This window comes from Lissotriton helveticus, chromosome 5_1 (assembly GCF_964261635.1).
Source record: "Lissotriton helveticus chromosome 5_1, aLisHel1.1, whole genome shotgun sequence".
Lineage (NCBI taxonomy): Eukaryota > Metazoa > Chordata > Amphibia > Caudata > Salamandridae > Lissotriton > Lissotriton helveticus.
Window position 1 is genome coordinate 2,017,098,966 of NC_136065.1, and position 15,314 is coordinate 2,017,114,279.

Consider the following 15,314-nt stretch of genomic DNA (forward strand, 5'->3'; position numbering starts at 1 on the left):
AACAACATCCTAGTGGATTACTTAGAATCCAACGATCTGCTATGTGCTTCCCAGACGGGATTTCGTCCCCAACATGAGACTGAGACAGCCTTGCTGGCAGTGACCGAAGAAACAATAACTGTGCTGGACCGGGGAGGAAAAGAAGCCATCATACTATTAGACCTCAGCGCCGCGTTCGACACGGTTAACCATGCCACCTTATTACATCGACTCAATGGCATGGGAGTGTCGGGCGCGGCCCTGACTTGGCTTACGTCCTTCTTGGACGAGCGCTTCTTTCAGGTCTTTGAAGGAGAGGTTGTATCCACCAAGCAGCCACTCAGTTGTGGGGTTAATGTTTACATAAGGCCCCTAGCGGAGATAGTCCATCCATTTGGCGTTCGAATTGTCACCTATGCAGACGACACTCAGCTTGTGGTCTCATTGAACCACGCTGAGGGGTCGTCTAGCACTCTGAGCCCCTGTTTAGAGGCAGTGGCCAGATGGATGGAATCCTCCTGCCTCAGATTATATGGGGAAAAGATGGAAATCATGCTACTGGGCAACCCCTCACCTACTATTTTGGCCCCCATCTGGCCTACGTGCCTAGGCGCCCTCCCTTCTCCCAAACCACAGATAAAAAGCTTGGGAGTTTGGCTAGATAAATCACTTGACTTCACTTTCCAGGCCACTAAAACCTCATCTACCTGTTTTGTGTTGATGAGAATGCTCCGGAAAGTTCTCCCTCTGCTTCCGTTCCAGGCGAGGAGAATCATGGTTCAGGCCCTGATACTCTCTCGCCTGGACTACGGTAATGCTCTTTACCTGGGAGCCCCGGTGGCCGCCATCAACAAACTTCAGGTCACCCAAAACTGTGCGGCCCGACTGCTTTTTCAAATTCCACGCTGGCAGTCGGCCAAACCTGCCCTGAGGCAGCTACATTGGCTTCCTGTGGCAGCTAGGGTACAATTTAAAGCCATGTGTCTGGTCCAGAAAGCTATACGCAGAACAGGCCCAGCCATAATGTACCCTCTAGCCATTCCCTTCCTCCCCCCTAGAGCTCTCCGCTCCAGCTTGTTACATCTAGCCACCACTACTAAGATAAACAAAGCTCGCTGGGGTGGCCGCTTATTCTCACACAATGCTGCGAGAATATGGAATTCCCTTCCTCTTGCCCTTAGAGAGAACAACAATCTGCTGGCATTTAGAAAGCTTTTAAAAACTCATTTGTTCGGAAGAGCTTGTTAGCACCCTATCCTGCCGCCTTTCTGATTTCAGTTAAAGCGCTGCGAGGCCTCAGGGTAGACTATGCGCTATATAAATATAATTTTCATTTCATTTCATTTCTGTGTGGAGCCGGATAGTAGCCCCACGCCGCCTTTAGCTGTGTAGTGTCTTCAAGACCCGGGTGCAGGAGACCCAGAGCTACGCAGGATCTTTTGCTGCGGTCCCTTCAAGCCATGGCGCAGTGGATGATACACAGTGCGGGGATCACACCATGGGTGGGGGAGCAGTGACCACCCCTCCATCCTTAGCCACAGTCCATGTAAACCATGGGAGTGGGTGAATCAACAGATCCTCTCAATTTTTTGTTTCAGTGCCTTCAGAAAGGCGATGAGATCTTAGGAGGCGGCTCCCCTTCCTCTTGGGTAGGTATTCCAGCTGTCAAAGGCCAATAAATTAGGGGTGGGCGGAATTCGCGTAATCGCGTTACGCAGATCTCTGCGAAACGGTAAAAAATCTCCGTGAACACGCAGAAATTCCGCAAACGTGCGGAATTGCTTGTTCGCGATGCTTTTTTACTGTTCGCAATCGCTGTTTGCATGCTCGGGGGGAAATATCTCTCGAACACGCATTTGAGAACGCGAACAAGCAAGAAATTTCGCGAAGTCGCGGAATGCAGAATTTTGGGCAGGTTCGCGATCTTCGCGCAACGCGAAATTACCCAAATTCCGCAAATTCGAGCGGAACGGAATTTATCGCCCAGGCATACAATAAATGTAATATTGCGCTTGTGTCCAGCACTCTACTCAAGGCATGAACCTGATGTCATCGAAGGGAAGAATTGTCTCCCTTTCTTTAATATTATAATATCAACTTCAATTTCAGAATAGAAAAAAAGCACAAACTCTGAAACAGTGTGTTCAAATAATTAGACTTTCAGTAATAGGCCTGCACCTGATAGGGGCAATCTGAAAAAAGCTGTTAAAACTATATGTGCAGCCCGGGCAGCGGCAAACATCTAGCTTTGTTATTCTAGGGAATATTTCGCAGAATACAGAATATCGTGCATGCATGGTTTAATTAATTAATTGATGGATTAATTTTCAATTCCATGTAGCTCTTAGATTGCCCAGGATCCACCTTTGGTCAGAAGCCAACTATTTTACATTCTGTAAAGGTCTGAAGACTTGGCTCTTTTGCTAGATCCAGTGGCTGTCCTCTCACTTAGCACCAAGAAACCCTTTTGGGTAATCGGTCACCCTTTCAAGTCGCCTTTATTCATGCGGTAGGGTAAACAAGTGATAGTATATTTGTTCCTACCATGCTGCACGCCTCTCATGGCAACTTCAAACCACACTACGTTAACCAGGTATACCGTGTTTTATCACTCAGGAAGTCTTGCTCATTCATGTTCCTGCATGAAAGCACTTTGTGACCTTGCACGCACAGGACTTGAAACATTATGTTAGTGCTGCCAGATAATGCACCAGGCGGCTTGAGCATCTTCATAGGTGGGCTTGGCAGAGTGGCACTGGCATTGCTGTGTGCAGGCAATATTGCATTAATGCACTGCCCTCTGTACCTGCTTACATTCCACCAGCCGTGGTCCATGCAGGTAACATCGGTGGGGCCGGGTAAGGAGGGATTTCGAGGGATGGTGCAGAGGGAACATTAATTATTTATTTAATTTTCCCTCTGATTCATCCCTCGAAATCCCTCCCTACCGGGCCCCACTGCCCCACCGCTGTTACCTGCAAGGACCGTAGCTGCATTCCACCTTCTCCACAGCAGAGGGCGCATTTCCTTCGAGATGGCTAAACCGGAGATGAGATTGCTACACTGGAAAGAGGCACTATAACCATTCTTTGTGAACCACCATATTTTTTGGTCTGATCCTGTTCTTTTCTAGATTATGACATTAGGATAATTGCTAGCTTGATATGCTATTGCGTTTTTTGATCTATCTGCATTACCATAATCGTGCCACCACTCTCTTCGCAGGTGTTGTCTTAACCAGTGCTGTGCTGGTTTTTGTGATTATTATTACTCCCTTGTCAGGCTATTGTCTTTTTGACCTACCTGTTTTGATATTGAAGGTTCAACACCCTGTTTGACACTATAGGTTTTATACGTCTCTGCTCCTTATCATCTGTAAAGCGCTCTGATACCCATGAGTTTACAGCGCTGTGTGGATTATCACATCTTTACAGATGTATAGTAATGGAGAACAATAATTTATGAGTATGCTTAAGGAAATACACAAGGACATATACATGTTTAATAAAAACTATAAGTATACAGGATATCACCAAGACTAATACGAGTTCTTTAATGATAACATGTGATGCAAATGAGATGAGTCTCACTTATTTTAAAGTAGAGACCTGCACAATGCTACAATAATCAAGACTGGTGGCAGGGTCAAAGGGAAGAGCTTATTAGCTGAGTTGAGGTAGGAATTGATATAGAGTAGGAAGGACGGGTAAGTTAAACAGGAAAGATTGCAGTTGGAAGACAATGGAAAATAAGGAATGTGTCCTTCGAAGGATATGGCATAAGAGCTCTAGAACAGAAGTGTAGATGCCAAGTAGAGATCACAAGATGATTCAGAAAGAACTAGATACAAAATGTATCTCAAAAAGAATAATTTTAGTGCTTTCTTAAGCCCTGTGTAGGAGCTTGTCGTCCACAGAACAGGGAAATGTTCACAGCAGTCCCAAAGAATGATTGAACCATTGTGCATGTTTTTAGGTCTTGCCCAGCGTTGCAGGGCGCATGCGCTGCTTGCTCGGCGAGAGATATTGTGGATGAGGAGAACTGAGAAGGGGACTTGAAGCTCTGCCCCTCTTATTAATTGGCTGGCGTCACAGTTTATGTAAAACGTTGGCCGCTGATTGAAACTGAGGCTTTTTGGTTGCCACCCTTTTGCCTTTTTGTCTTGCCCAGCTGAACTGGATCGTCTGTATCACGGCTGTCGTGAAGCAATTCCTTATCCTTATAGGGGCCATCTGTTTCTAATTAGTTAATCGTTTGCTTCATTCCGCAGAACAAGCTTTACGGGGCCATCTGTTTCTAATTATACCTCTGGATGCGACCTTCCAAACTCGTTAGCAGGCCTGGGACTATGTTTAAAAGGTGATGGAAAGGAGGGTGAATTGTATACTTTTAAGTCTCCCTCAGACATTAAGTCACATTTGCCAGTGCCTACCCACTGCCTGACGCTGCGCCAAGGTACTATGAAACAAGAGAATATGGAAAATGGCAGAAACAGTTCTTCATAATGGTTTTGCCGGCCCTGGTCAGTGTACCCCGTGACTCTGACCGGCCATGTCATGCTACGTACATTAAGTTACATGATGTTATATGATGCTCTGTGAGTGCTGAGCTAGGACCGCTCCCCACACCCTCCGGCCCGGCTCCCACCTCATGGACTCTGCGAACCCTCAGGCCCTCTGGAGAACGGGATGCATCCTTCTCCAAGGGGCGGCCCCGCATTAATATTACTTGGTGTACACATTACAGATGACGGATCCGTTTACCAAGGCAGGAATAACGAGGGGTGCAGGTCTCCGTGTGCTGGTACTTAATTCCTCGTGACACGTAGCTTAATTTCAGCTTCGCCACAGCGCGCGGTGCGGCCACTTAGCGCCTGATGAATGCGTCCCTCGATTCCCCTAGACATTTATGACATCTTGAGGAATAGACCTGACCGTGGCTTCATCTGAAGGAGGTCTGCGTACCCTCCATCCTTTGGGGTGATTTACGTACCCAGCGATGGGATGGCCCTTCCCCCACCGCTCACTCTGCTAATAAATGGGGGAGGTAGTGGGCTGTAAATGACAACATTGATTGAAGCGCCGATTAGCTGCATAGCTCCCACCCTGAAAATGCTAATACTTGCTTATTTTTCTGCCTGTTATTTACATGTTAATTGCCAACCTACCGCATCCGTGCCAACGGAAGGTGCCCTTGGTGCGGGATAAAGCTCATGGCGGAGAGGATGGAGCCTCGCTTGTTGTGCGCAGCGCGAGCAGTGAACCCCCCCTCAACAACAACAGCTCTTTCTTGACGGCTCTGTGTTGCGGGTGCCAAGGTAGTGGACTCAGTTCATTTAGATGCAAAATCACTGCTGGAGATCTTTTAGAAATGCAAATCAACCTCAGATGCAGCAAATGGATGCTTCTTTTATCCAGCCACGCACTGCAGTGCGCTTTAGGCCTGTTGACTAAAACCCATGGGGCTGGCCCAAAGACAATCTCTGTGCATGCTTTTGGTGTTGGTGATGTGAGCTGTGACACAGTGCTAAAGCAGACCTAAAACAGAGCTGCGATGTCTTCTACATGTGGCTCTGTAATAGAGGCATGTCCGCATACTCTAGGGATGACTTTTTATTTAAAGAAGAGAGCATTAAAACACATTCCTCTCTCTCTCTATCCCTCTCTCCCTCTCTCTATACCACTATCTCTCCCTTCTCTCTCTCTTTCGCTCTCTCCCGCTCTCTCCCTCTCTTCTCTCTCTCTCTTTCTCTCTCTCCACCTCTATCTATCTCTCTCTCTCCCCTTCTCTTTATCTCTCTCTCTATCGGGAATATACACGTCATAGAATTGATTAGGAACAATTTATTGTTGTTAGTGCAGCTTCATAATAAGACTTACAAACCTGGAGCCACAATAAAGTTATATTTTATTAGACAGAGCAATAAAAACAAATCCATAGAGCATTTAATTAAAATAATTTATTGCTTGTTCAGAAGCCGTTATAGATGGCTTCTAAGCACTTGGCGGGCACAACAAGATGTGTTCGAAGCAGAAAGACGTCCACCCATAAGGCACACTGTGGGGTTAGGAGGGTACATTCTTGAACAGACGCGTGCCAGTGGGTAGAAGCTGGGGCATGTATGCTGTATAAGATTCGGAGAGGGTACCCCAGGTGTGCAAAAACAGTTGGCATGATTGTGGGACCATACATCAGTATGTGAAATGTTGGCACTCAAACGTTTCATGGCAATAAGAGGTCGGCCTGTATGTGTGGTTAGGAGAGTGTGTGGTTGTGTGTCCGATATGGGAAGAGTAGGTGTGTGCTTGAGGTCCGGACACATGCTCTGGTTCAATGGGTATCACTGTTTGCGGAGCATACAGTGGCCATTTGCAACAGGAAGCACTTCATTAAGGACCAGTGGTTTCTTGCCTGTTGCAGCAGTCCTCATAAGCGGAGCAGGCAGTGGCCATGATAATAGCTTTTTGCTGTCCTGAGGCCTGGGGTATTAACATTTTTAATGCATTAGATTAATGTGATAACATACATTAATAAAAGCTAGTACCATTTACAATACAAAACTCACACTAGTACAAATGCAATGCATTAGATTTTGCAATTACAACAAAGTAAGCTATTGCCATTTTGCATTACACCATTTGATTAACTCCTTCCATGCTCCCCTCGGCCAACAGCTGTCGCGAGCAATACCTGGCTAGTGCTGCGTGTGAGAAAGTGGCTCTATATGTACTGGACCAAGATATGGTACAGTGTGTATAGAGTTCACAACCCCCAGAGGTATAACAGAGGGTCAAGCCAGGTGTGACCTTACTCTCTAAAGTGGTAGCTTGGTCTAGCAGTTAGGCAGTACCAGAGGACAGTGTACAGCATTTGTTGTACCCACTCAGTCAGCAAAAGGTTTCACACACTCAAAGACTGAACTCCAGGACAATTGTTTTTATATCAAAGATATAGTTTTTATTTGTAGAACCAACAGCTATCAAAATATACTATTCTCAATATGAGAGGTCTCAGATGAGTACTTTGCAGAAAGGCAATACATTTTGTAAACACAATAGGTACAGGGGTTGCAGTGGGCAACACAATTCTAAACACAAGCATGCATTGAGCTCAATGGGTTTTTCTATATAAATACAGCTGATTACTTTGTAGATTACTCTGGTAGTTCCAGGACTGGATCCTAGATTCAGTCCTGGGATCTAAGCTGAAAACAATTTAGTAAAAACGTTTTAGTTATTGCAGTGATTTTTAAGCTATTTTAAAAGTTCACACTTAAAACTTTTCAATGAAAATCTGGCAATGTTATCCATGGGACAAAATTCAGGTTGCAGTTAAAGTATGATGTTGTTACTTTTGTAATCCAGTACTGGGCTCCTAGGTCCAGCACTGGGGTCTCAACTTAAAACAGGTAAGTAATTACGTTTCAATGTTTGGTATGATTTTTAAAGAATATTTTGAGTTTTCAAAAGTAGACAGAAGAAATTTCACAGAAAAGCACACAATGGGTTCCTATGGAGAAAATTCAAGTTACTAGTAAACCCGACTAGGATTACTTTTGCGGTTCAGTACTGGGCTACAAGATGCAGTACTGCCTTCTCTCCTGATCACAGGTGAGTACTTCGGAATTCGGTTGATTTCATGGGAATATTTTAAGTTTTCAAAACTTCACACTTAGAAGATTTTTCGAGTCAAACCAGTCAATGTTACCCAATGGCAGGTAAGTGAGTTACCGGTTTCCAGGTGAGTACTTGACTGGGGAAGTTAGGGTCCAAGGCATAGATTCAGAGGTCCCCCAGGGTCAGGTAGGTACAGTTGGTTCACCCTCAGTGGCACAGGGGCAGCCGGGTGCAAAGGTAGTTAGGCCCAATGTTATCCAATGAGGGGCAGGGGGCCTCCGGTTGGTGGCTGCTGGCTAGCAGGCCACGCGGCTGTGGGAGCTGGGCTCCTGGTCACTTGCTCGGGGGAAGTAGGGTAGGACAAAGGTTGCACAGCCAGAGGCACTCGGGCGGCTGGGTGCAAGGTGCTTTTGAGCCGTCTGCGCTCAATGTTATTCAATGGGGAAAGTAAAAAGGTAACAAAGGACGGTGATTCTTCAGGAGCGACCACCACTTAGAGAGGTAAGTTGGGATCTTGGGGAAGAGGTAGATACCCCAAAGGCAGGCACAGGGGGTTGCAGGGAGCAGGGTGCAGGGGTGTCTTTTGGTGTCGGGAATCTTACCCTCGGCTGGTCGCGATTGGTGGGGTCCCTGGTTCTGAGGCTGCAGGCGTCGTGTGGTTCGTCGAGGAGGGTCTTTGGGCACTGGACTTCGGGTCCCAGTTGCCTGGGGGACGTCCTCGTGGTCATGGGTCACTCGGGCACGGGCCGGGCTCGGCGGGTGCAGAGTGGACAGGTCTTGAGCTTCCTGGCTGGCACCAGGGGGTGGTTGTTGAAGCAGAGCCTCTGCTTATGGGAGTCCTAGTCTTTAAGAGGGTCAAGGCAGGCAGGTCCTCCGGGTGTCCCAAGGTTGCTGTCCGCAGGAGTCGCAGGGATTAAGCAGGAGCAGGTTCCAGGATCGACAGACCGGTAGGGCTGGAGCCAAGTCAGTGGGTGTCGTCCTGTTGTTAGCAGCTGCACGGCGGGTCTTCTTCTTCTTGATCTTCATTCTGATTTTCTTATCGGGATCTCCAGAAGGAATTTCAGGGTGCCCCTAAATACTAAGTTTAGGGGCGTTAAAGGTAGGACAATGGCAGGGACCAATAGGTCCCTGTCCTGGGGTGGGTACACCCCCTAGCTTGCTCCTCTCCCGTGGGAGGGGGGGCTAGTGCCTAGCTGTGATTGGGCAGAGCTCCCCATCAGCAAGATGGCCGGAGCCCGGGGTCGTGCTTCACCTCGCCTCTCCCACCTGAGGGGTGGGGTTGGCACAGGCTGGCACACCCCCCTTCCTGACGTAGGGTTTCCCGCCAGTCTTCCCGCCAGAGTGGGGGTTGGAACTGGTGGGGGCCAGTTGCTGAGTTTAGCAAATGGTGTGGAGAAGCTCACAGAGGCATCATGCCTTTGAAGTTTCCCCCTGCCCATCCTGGGGGAGGAGACCTAGCACCTCGCCCAGGATGTGCATTGTTACAGGTCCAGGAGAGCGGGAGGCTCTCCACCCAGGGGTCCAGCAACATGTCTGCTGTGTGGTAGTCTCTGCAGCCACTCAGACCAGACGTGGATTGTAGGTTAGGTTTTCCGGGGGAGAAGTTTGTTACCAAACTTGTCAGTCTTCAGTGTAGCCATTATGGTGCTGTAGAGTTCGTAATGACAACCTCCCAGCACCATATACTCTTAATGGCATCACTGCACTTACAGGGCCCAGGAATGGTTTTGGGTACTGTAGGGGCACAGGGCTCATGCACATGTGCCCACACCACTGGCATAGGGCACCCAGCTAGAGGGGTGACTGAAGTATGCCAGGGCAGTGGGTTCTGTGGGCATGGCACACAGGGATGTGTGCCATGTCGACTCTCTGTTTAGTTCTGTACTTAGACACTCAGCCTGCAAAGGCAGTGCGTGGGTGTCAGGGTACAGGGCCCCTAAGGGTGGCACAATAAGTGTGGCAGCCCTTAGGGGTGTTCTCTGGTCACCAGGCCCTGGGCAGCTAGGGTACCATTTACTAGGGGCTGATAGGTGGCCAGAGAGGCAAATTGGGTTTTGTCTCAATACAGCTTTAGGGAAGGAACACAAGCCCTGGGTACCTGGTTGGCAGTAGCCCAGGGCACACTCAGTTAAAGCACATCAGCAGTTCATAAAAAGTGGGGGCATACCAATGCAAGAAAGATGGCACTTTCTCACACAGCGCATGTCCGTTGGCCAACGGGGCCCGCCCACTCATTAAAACCTCTTCAAAGGAGTGGAATTCGCACCACGGTTAAGCGGTTAATGCTTCATGAAGGGAAAAAACCCCAATATCATTTACAATACCAATAGCTCAAAACATTGTCATTGCGAGACCAATTGCATTGTAAATGCTTGTTTAAAAAGTTGGCGTTTCTAGCTTGAGGGGTTCAGTGGTTCTTTTAACATGGTGACATGTTGAGAGATACAGACGCAAACAAATGCCCAAAATTGGGGTTATCCCCTGGTGCCTAAGTACCATTGTAGTCCTGCTGAAATTTAGACTCTACATGTTGGGTAGAATAGAGCAGAAAGTGGTCATCTTTGCCTCTTCAAACTTGGCGAGGGAAAGGACCAAATAACGATATCATTGGATTATCGAAGTGCACTGCAGCCCTGTCAGATACAGTATGTGGGACATGTTAATTTGTTGTCTTCATCATCCTTCTCTGGGGATCACTTGTCTTCATTCACCACATACAGTCTGCCCCAAAATACTCCAACAGGTTTTCTCAAATGACTCCCCATTTTTCTGGATCCTGACCGGCCCAGACATTCAGTGCTGACCAATCAAGACTCATGGCAAAGTCACAGCCTTCTAGTTAGTGCACAATCTGGGCCTCCCTCCACAGTCCAAGATTCTAAACCCTCTGCTGGAATTGTTGACACGGCCACATTTGATGCAGTAGGCAAAATCTGACTCTTCATGTAGATGGGGAAGTTAGTTCTAACTTGATAAGTGTCTGAGTTTTGCTTCTTGGTACTGTAGATGGTTGCAGGTAGTGGGCGCAGGGCAGTTAGAAGGGAGCGAGTGCAAGGCCTGGGTTATAGGGCGTGCGAGGCGCACTCGGATCTAGCAGCATAGGCAAATGACAAATTGTTTGGCAGTCCTGGTTCACTGTCTTGTGGTACCAGATCTCAGTACGACGCCTGGGTGAAATTTTAATTACGCCGGCATAATTCGTTTAATTTGGAGATTTTGCTTCATGACTGTTTCTCGATAATTCACGAAATAACACCAGGTCACCTAATTACTCTCACAGCAATGTTACAGCGTCGGAGTGCGGGAACAACTGGAATGCGATTGTGCGTTGCATGTGGCAATTGTGTTTTGTGACACTATTTGCAGATTGAAATAAGCCATTGCAACAAAAATTGACCCAAGGACGTTTTTCGTGCTAAAATAAACAACAAATAAAATTCTTGGATTTTGTGTAATTGTGCATAGTTTCACGTAATTTACACAAGCTTGTGCGTAATTACGCAAGAGCAAATTGTGTGGATTTCACACACCCTGCTCAGTACTTCGAGAGAGATGCTGCTTGCATTTGCTGCTTGAATTTATGTTGGCTGGAGTTTGGTAAACTCTTGGTTGAAATGTACTTGGAGACAGAGGATGGGGGGAGGACACAACACCTTAAGGTGCCCTGGGTACTTGCTCCAATGGCAGGATTCAGTGGTGGGTTAATTAAGCTCTGACTTTCGCTTTGAATTATGTAATTTAGAATTTCACTTTCTCTTGTTTTTTCATGTTCAAGGGCAGTATAGCACCTGCATCTGAACTGCATGCAGACTCTCTCAATTTTTGATGACGCCTTACAGGCCAGAATTTCATAGTCTGTGTGCGTCGTAACCCCAAGACACCGGAAACTTCAGTTGTGGTTAGTTTGTAGGAACAGTAAGATGTGTATAAACCTGTATGGTTTAAAGTTTCTGCCCTGGACCACTGCATTTATGGGGATGTACAGGTTTTGTGCAAATATTATTTCAAAATCATGTTTTTCTGTGTTAGTGTGGAGATTGTCAATAGGCAAATGTATAAAATGTCCATAAATGCACTCCACCCAAAGTACATTTGGTGCTTTAAAATGATATGACAATACTCCATTCTCACAAGTATATTTAATGTTATAAAGTAATATGCAATATGCCACACGTAGAAGTACGTTTGGTGTATTAAGCGATATGGTGGTGCTCGTAATGGACGAGTACGTTTGGTGCTATAACGCAATGACGATATTCCCCATACACACGTATGTTTGATGTAGTACAGTTATATAGTGGCACATAAGTGTGTTACTGTTAAATTAGATCATTGTAGTCAATACACACAAGTACATTGGCATTTTAAATGGATATGTTGACTGCACTGTTGACAGCACTGATTCTTCTACAAAAGTACATTTGGTGCCTTATATGAATATCGCACACACACGCGCACACACACACGCACACACACACACGCACACACACACACACACACACACACCTCTACACACACACACACCTCTACACACACACACACCTCTACACACACACACCTCTACACACACACACCTCTACACACACACACCTCTACACACACACACACCTCTACACACACCTACACACACCTACCTTTAAAGTGATATGCCTATGCTCCTTACACAGGAGTAAGATTGGTGCTTTAATAGTGTATGATGATAACACAAGCAGATTTAGTGTTGTAAAGTAATATGTTGGCATGCTATCTATACGCCGAAGGCGTTGAGACATCAGAACATAACTGTTGTGCGTTCGTACAGGCCACCTCTGATATCAAAACTAGGCTATAAAGGAATTATGAGCAGGAAATGTTAAATATAGATTAGTACTCCTCTATAACATGAGTTTAGGCGGTCCATTTGGATTATGACTGAACATTTTCTATTTATCGTTCCAGCATACGAGGACAAACAGAAGCAGAAAAGGACAGCAATATCCAGCCGATCTTGGTTCACCTCTACTCAGGGCCCTGTTAACTCCAGCAGCAGTTCCAAAGTGAGTGACACCCTGAAAAAGCTGGGGCTTGGAGGAAAGGTGGCCCCAAAGCTGCCCTCTGTCGATGGACATGGATTAATAGCAGACAGTTTGGGCATCGTGAGGCGGAAATCCAAGGAGGGCTTGGAGTGTAACAAGAACTCCGCAACGCGTTGCGAGGACACAGGGGAGCAGGTACACAGTGAACATGGGATCACGAAGCAGACTGATAATTCTCTCCAGGATGGCGCATCTCTGTTGTCTTTGGTAGATCATCAAGATCTTGAAAAGCAGAAGAACAGTGAGAGGAGTGAGTCTTGCCCGCCAACAGCCCCACCTGCTTCTTCGTCTTCAGCTATCCTGGGCTCCTCCTTGGTTGCAGACTATTCAGACTCTAGCTCTGAGTCTGAGGCCCCCTGACTTTCCACCCAAGAAAACCCTTTCTGTCTCTTCAGATGTTGCACTACTGCCTCGGGAGACATTGGAGGACACTGAATGTCACATGACCTAAGGAGATCAAATGGGATCTTTGCTGCTGTTCTTCATATGCCCCTGGAGGTACTTTGCACACTAAGATGTTAGGTAGTTTACATACCATTTAAACGATTTTCCGCGTTTTTTGATGTTTTCTGTCACTTTCGTTGTTCAGCATATAAAAATGCTTGAAGAGGCATCTTATGTTTGAATGTAAATAAGAGGGTGCCAGTTATTGACTTTGGAAATGAACAAAGGCATCGGGTCTTGATCGGATTCTGTGGCATGAGTTTGTGGACGTCTGACCCTCTTTTGTTCAAAGAGAAACTGCCGTTTAGAGAACCTTTTACACATCTTCAACCTCAGTTTTATAAAATCTCCGAACATGGTGACCATTTAACGTTTTTTTTACTACAGTAAAAGCACTCATGTACAGTTTCTTTATGGCTGCTTGAATTGTAAAAGTAATTATCTCTATTTTTTCCGAGATTTCTTTGCAGTCTTCTAAATTATATTGAACAGTTTTATTGGTTACTCGTTTCTTTCTCCTTTTGTACAAAATTGAATCTTTCTTGATTTACTGTGTATGTCAGTGAGGGTTTTAAAAAAAACTGTCTGCCCTTAAGCCAGGATGACAAGAACAGAATATCAGAATTGTACAGGCCTGAACATCAACATTATAGTCCAAATCTCCAGCAGATCACCAAGGTTGATTCAGTGTATCTCAAGCATGTTGGGCAATGTTGCAAACAACATTGTTACCCCCTTAAACACTTTGCTGCCTTCGGCGGCCTTGAAAAAAACATTTCAGTATCTTTTAATGGCTCTTTCAATGACATCACCTTTCCTTCCATATCACATCTTGTGGTCGCTGTTTATTTTTTTTATAACAAAAAGCTGAGACAGGAACAACAAAAACACATTTTACCTGGAGTTCCTTTAACATGTTGCAACATTTCCATTTCTTTCTGATTGCTGTATTAGGCTTTAAGTGTAATATTATCTAGATTGAAAACATATTTGTACATTAGTCATTCAGTGAGGTCATCGCAAGTCTGAATAGGATGACTGATTGCTAAGTGCAGAGCACCGAAAATTCATTCTGCCAAAAGAGAAGATATTCTATTCCCTTTTGCTCTGTGTGCTGCTTCTGGTTTTGCTTTTCTTGCCTACAGAGTTTGCAGATACAATTGGAAACCCTAATTAACAAGGGACTATGGACTCGGGCTTTGTCATGTACAGAGTGCTACACCTCTTTCTACAGAAGCCCATAAGGTGCTAGTGAAAGCTATCAAAAACATTGCAGAGGTCTGTGAACATAACCTGTAGGGTGGGCAGTAGCAGCTAGCAGGCAACCAGAGTGAGGGTGGGAGGGTTGCAGGGTGGGGTGGGGGAGGTTTGCTGAGGGTTACGAAAAAAACAACCAAAACCACCTACCTCCTTGCTGTGTTTCTCTCCTCAGTCATCCCTCATCGTCTCTCCGTCCGGAACTAGGAAGCACTCAAGCTCCAGCCCCTAAGCCAATCAACGCTGCAATGCAGCGTTGTGATTGGTCTGAGCGTCGTGACTCAGCGCTCAGATGGAGAATGGAAAGCTGGGCATGTCCCCCATCAGGCTTTGTAATGCAGCCTGGTGGGAAACATACAAAGTGTGTGGGACTGTATGGATGGCCCGAAAGGGCTGGCCAATTAGCCATGCACACTTAGGAGTGCAGCAACCAATCTTCCTCCCGGGCGTCACGGGAGCCCAGCCCCGCCTTGTTGACACTAGAAATAAAATGATAAAACCAAAAACAATTTCTGTTATTGTTGTCTTTTTTCTTTTACACTGATCCAAGAGCAGTGAGGCGACGCTCCTCTGCCTTAGTGGAGGAGCCGCCACTGAGGGTGGGCTTCACGAAAATACTGCTACGGCGTATGCAGCATACCTAGAATTCTGCTTTGTGTTAAAGAAAGAGTATCCCACTTCAGAAAGTTCATTCATTGGTTTACAGTGAGGATGATAAATAGTTTTGTAAATCATTACCCATAGCGCATGTTTTACACATTGCATTTTGGAGTACTTAAAATGGAGGACACAAACCTATGCTTTGAGATCTCCACCTCTCCTGTATTTTCTATGGGGGGGGGAGCTCCTCTCATGTAAATTTACTAATCAGTAGTAAATGTGGGTTAACCATCGAGAGTGACAGGAAAATTGTTAACATCTACCACAAAATGGAAGGGGCTTG

General features: G+C 46.2%; 1 protein-coding gene across 1 annotated transcript in view; it reads left to right on the forward strand.

The window, feature by feature from the left end:
- LOC144756187 (putative splicing factor YJU2B) overlaps positions 1-13,618 on the forward strand; it is a 129,849-nt gene extending 116,231 nt beyond the window's left edge. The window contains exon 10 of the mRNA XM_078645786.1: positions 12,534-13,618. Coding sequence (XP_078501912.1) covers positions 12,534-13,030 — 497 coding nt within the window. The 3' untranslated portion in view covers positions 13,031-13,618. The remainder of the gene's footprint in view (positions 1-12,533) is intronic.
- Positions 13,619-15,314: the final 1,696 nt, after the last annotated feature.